The sequence below is a fragment of the Cornus florida genome, unplaced genomic scaffold, assembly GCF_030987335.1.
Source record: "Cornus florida cultivar Cherokee Brave unplaced genomic scaffold, ASM3098733v1 CherokeeBrave_3.0.0_Hap2_Chr02, whole genome shotgun sequence".
NCBI classification, from domain to species: Eukaryota; Viridiplantae; Streptophyta; class Magnoliopsida; order Cornales; family Cornaceae; genus Cornus; species Cornus florida.
Window position 1 is genome coordinate 6,414,457 of NW_026775572.1, and position 10,515 is coordinate 6,424,971.

General features: G+C 37.8%; 1 protein-coding gene across 1 annotated transcript; it reads right to left on the bottom strand.

The window, feature by feature from the left end:
* Positions 1-554: 554 nt before the first annotated feature.
* On the bottom strand, positions 555-10,339 carry LOC132293324 (polyadenylation and cleavage factor homolog 4-like). Its single transcript, XM_059790762.1, has 7 exons — positions 9,466-10,339; positions 7,435-7,536; positions 6,815-7,066; positions 4,892-5,017; positions 4,359-4,814; positions 1,313-3,097; positions 555-1,116 (listed from the first exon to the last, which is right to left on the bottom strand). Exons 1-7 carry the CDS (start codon positions 9,850-9,852, stop codon positions 1,102-1,104), a joined length of 3,123 nt encoding a protein of 1,040 aa, XP_059646745.1. The 5' UTR covers positions 9,853-10,339; the 3' UTR covers positions 555-1,101.
* Between the last annotated feature and the right edge of the window lie 176 nt (positions 10,340-10,515).

Consider the following 10,515-nt stretch of genomic DNA (forward strand, 5'->3'; position numbering starts at 1 on the left):
CCGAGAGATCTAGATACAAATTCTGCACCTTGCTCACAGTTTATTATATACGAATTTTCTCACAATATCAAAAGAAAGAAATTCACATGAATTAGCATTGGCATTGTCAGATCTAGAGGGTAAATTTTAGTTTTTGAAACCCTAAATCCTGATAAACGTAGATTCGAAAGACTATATGTCCAACCATCATAGTTAATAAGAACTTCACTAAAGCTGGTGCTCATGTTATCCCAGCAAATCCATGGATTTCAAATTAATGGTTGGGAGTTACAAATTCATGCTCACACTAAATGAGATCAATACAATTCCAAGTGAGCTCTTTTGTAGAGTGGAGTATATAATAAAGCAAATGAAATGAAGCTTCCAAATACACAAACTCCAAATTTGTTAGTAATCTATGCCACTGAAAAAGATTAACTCTCTCAAAATGAGTACTTTCTGGGAGGAAAAACAAATAAATAAAGTCCTTCTAAAGAAACCTCAGGCACAGGATTATACTATTTCATAAAGACAGGTCATCACCAGTGATTAAAATGTAAGCGGTGTTGAAAACGTGTAAGAGAATAAAGAACTTGTATTAACAAAAGCCATTAAATAAATTGAGATTCTCTTATGCATGATAACTACAACTGAATCCATTTGCCAGTAACAAAATGTTTAAAAAGCAGTGCTCGATCAAAAAAACTTGAATGAAAAGAAGAAAAAATGTTCAAGCTCATTACTACTTCAATAATACTGTGGCTTGTTTCCTGATGATTGTGAAGCTAAACGAACATGCGCTTGTTTTGCTGCTAGCAACAGATAGTGAACCTCTGCCAAAATCTTGCTTTAGCAAAATGAAAAAAAACAAACACACAGAACAACATGTCAACCACATTAGAGAAGAAAACTGGTGTGAAGCATCAGGCATTTATATATTTGTTTCAGTTCTGAACTTTCAAAAAAGATATTGAAACAGAAAAAATAGAGGGGAAAAAACACAGCTCTTGACAGCACTTTTCAAGGCACAGGTGGATTGGCACATAAGACAATGCATATGTAAGCCACAATTAGTGAACCTGGATCTGAATTATGACGGTTTCTCTTTCTCACCTCAAACCCTTATTCATCCATTTCCTGCCAAATAATAATTTAACTTGTTACATCATTTGACAAGCAGAAAGAAAAGTACGTATTGTTTAAGTTCCAGAAAGTCAAACAAGCAGCACAGGAGACCAATCGGATCAAAATTAGTTACGACCAAGTAGACATCATCATGGTCAGACTAGCAAACATGATCATGCACATTATTTGAAGGATTAAAAAGGCTTACCATTTTAACACCATTGGCCAGACCCAAATCACGAACTGAACTTTCTGACATACACTTTGCATGGACTATAGGTCCATGAGCAGCACCCTCGTTTGTAGGTTTGACCTCAGCATCCGCAGATGGGACAGTCAGGTAAAGAGCTCCTTTGAACATCCATTCATCCCTTTCTAGACTGTAAAAATCTTCAAAGAGCTCACCACACAGAAAACACACACATTGGCTTTCATCTGCAGAAACCATCTGCTCACTCTTCTCTATTGCCTTGCCAGAATCTGCCAACACACCAGTGGGTTCACATCCAAAAAGCAGTCTAGTCTTTCCGGTAACCCAACTACCTGAATTCGAATACCATCTCCTTGAAATTTTACATGAACTGTTCAGCTCAGGATTTTTTAGTGCATGCCACTCCAAATGTCTATCAAATTGTTCTTGAAATTTTATACGAAAGCCACATATGCTGCAATGATGGGGAATGTCATCAAAAAGTTCATTGATCACAGATGGATGTGACTCTCGGATTACATCTGGCTTAAATTCAAAGCCAATATGATTTTTTATCTCTGCTTTAGTAGATTGAGGTAAGGAAACAGAAATTTTAGCAGCAGGTTTGGGGAGAGATTGTTCGTCTGTGGTTGGTGAACGTGGGGCAGCAGAGAAAATTAGATCTGAAGTAACTGAAGCTGAACCAGTTGTAGTAATTTCTGGGAACTGGGCCTGACTTTGAATAGGCATCGGGGATGGCACAAAAGTAGCTGACTCTGTTTTTGACGCAGATATCAAGCCCTTCGCAACCAATGTGCTCAAAAGACATGATACTGGAGCAGGGACAGGTTTCACCACGTTTGAAGTTTGTGTTGATGCACTACCTATAAGAGAGGAAGGTGAAGGGCCAGGTGGCGATGCTGGCCGTTCTATCTTTCCCTGAGTAAGAGCTGTGGAAGCTGAAGTGCTGTCATGGGAAGGTGGATTTAGTAGAGATGCTGATGCAGCCCTGGGCCCTGCGGATGTAAACTGGGTAGGACGAGGGCCAGTTGGCAGAGGAGGCTGTGTTGTGTCAGGCTGAGGCGGTTGTGAAAAGGGAATATGGTGCCCTGATTGAAGAAAAGGCATCATAGGAGATGAAGTAAATAAATTTTGAGGCTGCAGTTTTTGTAAGTTACGCAAATGAACATTATGAGGAGGTATTGGCAAAGAATCCTGAGAAAATTGATTATGAGGCCCCATGTTTGACTGTCCAGGATACCGAGATGCTTTCGAATCTGCTCGAGGCAGAGGCTGAACTTGTGGAAGGGCTTGCTCTGATAAATTATGCAATAGTTGAGGGGGATGGGACATAGAAAATGAAGGTGAGCAAGGATGTTGGTGCATGGGTGACTGTCCAGAAGGTGATGCAGCTCTCAGAGAGTGTGGTTGTTGCCCGATGATTCCAGTGGAACAGGACACTGAGTTTGTCAAAAACCCAAAGCTTGAGGCTCCAATTTGAGAAGGCCCCATTTGTGATTGGAGTGACGTCCTGACCAGAGAAGAACTGGCAGTTTGCGACAATCCACTGAAAGGGGTAAGGTGGCCTTCTGAATGACCTGAAATAATTTTACCAGTCCCAGAATGACTCGTCCCATTCGCTGAGTATAGCTCCTGTTTCCGCAGGGATGAGATCAGATGCCCAAATTTTGCTTGGTCTTTCTGTTCTATGGGTATTGAATCAGTCGGAGTTTCTGCATCAACCTTCGAACCAACATCATGCTTCCTTTGTGGTTTTCGGAGGTGGTTTTCAAAATCCTGTACCTGTTGTAAATTATTTACAGTTGTGCGTTAAGCTTTAATAAGATCCGAACTAAATTAACCAACTTAATTTTAGAAAAGAAATCATACTCTAACAAGGCAACAGGACAAGAACATGTTTCAGCATAATAACAAGGCAGCGAATGGTTATTGAAAATTATTTAGGCACCATATGTACAAAACTTACTCCTACTTCTATACACAGAAATTTTCTCAGCCAAGTTAAAATTACACAACAAGATACAACTAGAAAAAGAAAAGGGCTAGCCCAATGCACCAAGTCTCCCACCACCGCAAGATCTGGGAATGGTCAGATGTACTCAGCCTTACCTCCGCATAGGCGCATACAGAGAGGCCGGTTTCCCTTTTTGAACCTTAGACCTCCAGGTCACAATGGATAAAATTAGTGTGAATCATAAAACTGGTTGAACATTAGCAAATAGGAAAAACGATTTGCAATCTTAAGTCGGACTAGCCAATCACTCACAAGGGGCCCACAAGCCCCACTGCCTATCACTACCCTAGCAAATAACTTGTGTAATGTAAAGGAACTTACATGACATTAATTGCGGCATCAGCATAAAATATGTAGGACACTCAAACACTTGAGAAGGGATCACACGCTATTCTCACCATTCCAACACAAGCAAATATGGAACAGCATGCAGTTCAGGAAAAAGATGGAAAAAAATATTTGTTCTTTTTTTTTGGGTAAGTACAACATATAAACCTGTATCCTGACCAGGACTTGAACCCTGAACCTCACCCCTTGGAGAGGCAGGAATACCATTCAAGCTAAGGGCTGGTGGTAGAACCCAGAGCATTCTATATAAGTTATCCATGTGCAGTGAACTTCCCCTTAAAACAAATTCCCATGAAACTCTATCTTATAAAATTCATTTATTTTCGTTAACCCTTGTTGAAAAGAAAACTAATAAAAGAAATAAGTTTGGTTTCTTTTTTGAATTGCTAAACTCAAGTGTGGTGAATGGAAGCGGAACCGTGTTTCCAGATGTGTATCCCAAGACAAAAATCAGTACAGTGCCAACCCTTTCTACTAATCATGAAAGCATACGCTGTGGCATGTAAACTTGTTTTTTGTCAAATAAGTCTATGTAGTCTGAAACTGAATGGGGCACCAAAAAGCAGACACATTCCAGAAGTAACTTAATGTTAATATTCAGTTGATGGCTCAACTCTCAAGTAGGAAGTGTTTTTACCAACTGTTAACTAGATAATCCAATTAGCATTCTTGAATGCTTACCCATGTTTTTGAATCATCAGGCATCCAATGTTCTTTCTTTGAGCTATTGGCTGCACCACGATCTATCAATCTTGAGCCCATATCATCCCACGTATACTCCTCTTCCTCAGAGTTCTTCCAGCTCCTATCTACCCCACTGTTGCTTCTACTTGCAATGCTCTGCATTGGCTGCAGATTTGCATCATACTTCGCAGACCTGGGGATCGGGTAACCTGGAAATCCATGTTTGAAATTAAAACCATTTCCTTGGTTGGATATTGTCTCAGCAACATGGCCACCATCTCCATACCAAGGCTTGCCAGATCCTTGTTCCATAACCCTCTCACTGGATGTTCTGATTCTGGAGCCCGAATGCCTAGAAATATCATAATTATTTTCATTATCTCCATATGTTGCACCAACGTTCCACTCATGAACAGGCTCACTTGGTGCATCCCTATGAGGATGCTGAATATTCTGCAAAATGAACAATACTGTGAAACAATATGAAAGCATATATGAAGCATATGAAAATCCAAAATTGCTTCCCATACATGGATCTTAACTGGAGGATCCACCAACGACTTTCCTGAACTTGCACTGGCTATTCTCTCCAGTCTCTCTACATCCTCAGGTGAGTCAACCATGCTCCCAGTAATGTCACTGGCTGCTCCTTTTGCCTTCACATCACATAAAGCCAAGTAAAGGAATGGAATTTAAACGGCAGACTGATCCATTCAAAGTTCACATAACTTCAAAGTAGGAAGGAGAGTAACCATCAATCTTCATAAGCTTTGGAGAGTAATAGTCTATTGTGAAAGTACATGTGTGTCTATGGGTTGTGCGTATGTGCTTGTGAAACCAGTAAGATTTATTAAGACTATTTCTAGTAATAGGGCACAAGGGGAATAAAGTACGACCAGAATAATATGAACATATTTTCGGTGGCTTTCTTCAAAGTTTCAACACAAAATCCACAAATCCCCAACTATGATATATAACTTAGAATGCACTTTAAGTAAATGAAGCAATGGAATAAATCATTCAAGTTTAAAGATTAGATGACTCATAGTGTTGCTTCCACAAGCAGAATACGACTGTTATTCTCAATATTATATACAATCTTCTTTGGTCATTATGAAGCAGACACTAGGGTCAATCCTTGCTGTCTATCAAAATATATAGAAGTATTCTGTACCAACAGGCAAACACACACCATTGATGTTTCTCCATTTCAGTAGCACTTTGATGATTATTCATATTTCATTTGCACAAAACACGTGCACATTCCATGGTTGCCAAAGGAAATGTGGGAAGCATGGATAAAAAAGAAGGAAGAAAAAAAAGAGGCATGCAAGAAATGCACAAAGTAGAAGATGCACTATAAAAATGCCAAAGGGAAAAAATAAAAAAATAAAAAATAAAAATAAAAAAAGGGCTCCACACTTCTCTTTTGGACAAAATATTTTTGGTAGGCCCATACGGAGACCTCCTCCCTCTTTACATCCTTTCTCTTGGCCTTCCTCCCTCTACAAATTAAGGGATAACTCCTTCCTCATTCACTCTTTCCCTCCCACTCTTTCTTCCCTCCGTTCTTCCCACTACAGAACATCAATAAAAGCAGTCGTCCTTAAACAGCTAACCACAACAACTGTCTACAAAGAAGCAATAAATGTGATCCTAAGTCTTATGCTGTGAAAAGCAATGCCCATTATACATATTTTTCATTTTTTGCAAAATATGTCGGCATAAAGTCCATAATGATCTTTTCCTTTTCTTTTTCTTTTTTTGTATAGAAAAAATCAAGTATGAAATTGTGGCAGTCCAAGAAAAATATTCAAATAAAAAGAATAAAAAAATAAATATAAAGAGGTACACCCACCATGGAAACCTGATCCAGCAATGTTTAAAGAGGAAATATTCTAAACCCAAAAAGAATAAATTTTGAAACCAATAACTTGGAAATTTGTGGTATATATCTGTTTCATTGGGGATATGATGCCCCAGAGATTAGAAGTCTATTCCGCAAGATTAATATATTTTCTCTTTGCTAAAAGGAGGGAAGTTCTAAGGTTGGTCCCCACTCAACTGTCAAAAATTATATTTTACAATCTAATATGAAATCATCTTGTTTAGGCACATTATATCTCCCATGGACATTGGATTAACCTGTGTAATTTATGCATAGCTATGCACAAAGTATACATAACACTAATATATTATCATGTATTTGGCCATTACATACCACAAATGATATTTTAATTTTGAAACATAGAATTCCATGAAATCAATAGGGTTGTCCTTCTGAATGAAACTCTTGATGTAATATGATGTGGTAACTCAAGCGTTACATGCATTATCAGGAACATGTCAAAATTTTCCACTAGACAGGTGCATTGAATAAGTTTAATATGTCAATATAATTCAAAATAAATTTCGAGTTCACACCCAAATAATGATTTTATAATTGTCCTTACCCTGCTCGACTGCTGAAGGCGCTGCCTTGCCTCCAAGTACTTGGGATTTACGTGAATGCTATGAGGTTGGCGTTGAGACTCAGAATCAGTCCTAGGTCCTGAAGATGAAACATTGGCAGGAGGGGAAAAGCCAAGTTCTTTCTCAATCATCTGAAGTGAGTGAGGAGGGAACACTCCTTTCCAAGTTCGAAAAAGATTGCGCATAGCAGGATGTATTGAAGGGTCAACCTGCCTGTATACCTTGCAGAAAACCTGAAGATGCACCAAAAACAATGTGCAGATAGAAAGTGATAAATACTGGAACATCAAGCATACAGAAGCAGAAAAACATAGCAAAGATGCATTGAAGTGACAATATTGTTCTGTATTTCGAAGAAGGCTGAATTATTAGTCAACGGACCCATGAAGATGGGAAGGATAACCGTAAATTACAATCTTAAATTCTTAGTTCTTACAGTGATAAATTTACATCAATCGAGAATCAAAACGGAATGCTGATCAAAAGTTCTCTTAGGTAATCCTTGTTGTAAACTTTAATTACACAATACACATACAAAATGTATCATTCATCACAATGGGTAATGAGTGACAAGAAACTACACATTAAATATAATTCTAACCTCTGGTAGCCTGGCAGCAAAGTATTTAATGTAGTCCTTGCCAATATTCTTCACAATACTGTCTAAAAGATAGAGCGATGGTAGTTTTTGCTCACTAGGAACCTGCAAATAATTTTTTAGGATCAGACACAATATGCCAAGCGCTTGTGAGAATATAGTGATGACAGGAACAACTCAATAAGGGCATCCAAACAATAACATAAGTAAAGCTTTCATTCTATTAAGTAATGAAGATCAACCGTATCACCCCCTAAGTGCATGCCAATATCTCAAATGTCTAAGAAGATGCCATATATTTTGCCTATACTCCTTTTACCATGTTTGACGGAAGATCCCTTTTACTACTTTCTCTGAAAGTGATCTTTCTGTCTCTGTATTATTCAAGACTGTTAATCCAATGTACTACGTGTTTCCATATATACTGTTCCTGGAAAGCAGAAGTTATTCTATCAGCATCTCGCTAGCACAAAATTGCGACCACAATTTAACCATATGCCTGTCCTAATGTTAACAAGCATCCATGCACTTCCCATCTGCCAGTTCTACATTATGCATCCTCACTTATTGCAAAAAAGGTATAGAGAATGTCAGGTTCAACTTCCAACAGACCATGAAGTAAGATATAAAAACCTGAGAACCAATTGGAATGCTGAACCATGACTTTCAGATTGATAGAAAATAAAAAGATTTCCTGTCCACCACCAGTTAAACTCAAACAGTAGTAAGGTCAACTTCTCAAATTATCATTGCGGGATTATATCACAAAGCAGACAGCTGAATATGAAATTTTGACACTAGATGAAATCATATAACTGACACAAGATGAAATCATATAAGCCCCCAAGATAAATGTCAATTTCTTCCAGATAAATGTTCATAATGCAAAGAACGCTCTAAACGATCTATTTTGAACACAAGCATCACAAACAATAAAAGAAACATAAAATAAGTGAAGACTAGTAAAATATGACATCTGAAAGGTAAAACTTCTAACCAAACCAAATTGGGCCAATGTTTTTGCTACATATTGCATAAACTGTTTTAACATTTATATTCTCTTGAAATTGCACTAATGGCGATAGTGAAAATAAACTCTTTTTTGTGCTCCTTATTGGGCCCACGAGATAAAAATTGATCCATCTGAATTTTGCCCGCATTTCTTTTCCTGCAACATATCATATTCTACATCTCGAAGTTGGCTCTCTTCAACCACCAACTCAGCAAAATGGCTGCAGTGGCTGATTAATACACAATGTAAACTTTTGTAGGCTTCACATAAGTACAGTGCAGGTATATAGTTGTGCAGGCAATTAAACAACATGTTATGGAGCTTACACGGAGCTTACATGACACAAGGTACGCATGATAGATGTTGGTTACAATTTAGTTTCTGGCCAAACCACATTTTTTTTTCTCAGTAATTGTTAGTTGCACTGAGGATCATCAACTTATGTAATATGGCACCAAGGAGATATAATTGATGTAAAAGTCTCAAGGAACAACACCACCAGAAGTTGAAACAGCTCTAAAAGGCAACAAAATGCAACTCAATTGGCAATGTTTTTTGTTATACTGTTAACAAACTCATTCCTTAATGCTCATTATCATTACCATGCCCCTCCCCAAGCAGGCACTTAGGTCCCCAATCACATTAACACTGAACAAAACTGAAAGCATTGGATGAACTTTGAATGCAAAAATAGCAACTCGCTGGATTGGTGAAAACCCATGATTCATATCCACTAACTCAAAATGCACTCTTCACAACAGACAATGATTTAATGAAAGCATAAAGAATCCACTGATCCCAACTCCTATTTACAATTTCTCTCTTTATTTCACTAACTTGTAGGCATAAGGCACTGATCATAACACTAATTCAGCTACAATTATATACTTTCGAATGAAAAGGAAAAGAAAAAAAAAAAAGAAAAGAAAAGAGCGCCATTTTTAACCCATTTTCTTTACAATTCAGCGAAAGCGTCACTGAATTGAACATACAAACAGCCACACAGTAGAAACTGTAATCACCTCAAGAATATTTGAGCAGATGGTTGAGACGATTGCTTTCGCAGCATGCAAGTTCTCACCAGCGATAATAGTCAAGTTAGTGATTATGGGTTTGGAATTAAATGTCAGCTCCGCCAACGCAGTCTTGTACTGAATAACAAGCTCTTGATGTTGCTGCTGTTGAGCCTGTTGTTGATAAGGTCCTCGAACTGAATCACTACCCTCTAAATCATTAGCCCGATATCTGGACAACATAGAAAAGGTTTCCGGATCCGAAATCCGGACTAAAGGGCGGCCATTCAAACTACGAATTCGCTCTGCAAGGACGGTCTCTTCGGCCAATCTTGGTTTCTTGAGACCCGGTTCTCCCGATCTATCAAATAATCTACGTGAACTCTCCATCTCCATCACCACAAGCACACACCAAAAAGAAAATCAAACAATTCAAAACCCTAACCCTAAACCTAAGTTTACCCTGAATTACATGATTTCCACAAAAATTCCAAAATAGTAAAAAATAAATAAATAAATAAAATCTACGGTTCTATAATCTATTTACAATAAAAACTTCACGGGAGTGAGTCTTACACATCAGAAACCCTAACCCTAATATAAGTAAAAAGAAACAAAAGTATTAAGATTGAATCTTTCGCTACAAATTCTGCAAATTGGGTGTTGACTGAAGCCGATGGGATTAAAGAAGTAGAGAGCAGGTGATGAAGCTCCAGTTCGTCTTCGACTTTGGCGTTAGGGATCTTCCTAAATTCGCTAGGACTAAGACCTTTTTTATATATATATAAATCTATATATAGTGATGTGTATTACATATATTTGTATGTATATGGTTAAAGAGCATGGACACAGATCGATGAGCGAATGTGAAATTATATGGCAGGAGGCTGTTGGGCTGCAAAGTGCAAACGGGTCCCGGTACCGCCTTAATGAAAATGGTTTTTTTTCATTTAATAGGATTAAAAACAAATTTAAAAATGAAAGTAAAAATCGTTATACTTCGAACCCGTTCTGTTTACCACCGAGTATAATATATAAATAAAAAAATTTTATTATTTA

Excerpts from the sequence above, each read along its gene's own strand:
- LOC132293324 (XM_059790762.1), bottom strand. The coding sequence starts at position 9,852 with ATGGAGATGGAGAGTTCACGTAGATTATTTGATAGATCGGGAGAACCG. Across the intron at positions 7,067-7,434 it reads TTGCTGCCAGGCTACCAGAG|GTTTTCTGCAAGGTATACAG; the intron begins GTTAGAATTATA and ends GTGCATCTTCAG. Across the intron at positions 4,815-4,891 it reads ATCCTCCAGTTAAGATCCAT|AATATTCAGCATCCTCATAG; the intron begins GTATGGGAAGCA and ends TTCATTTTGCAG.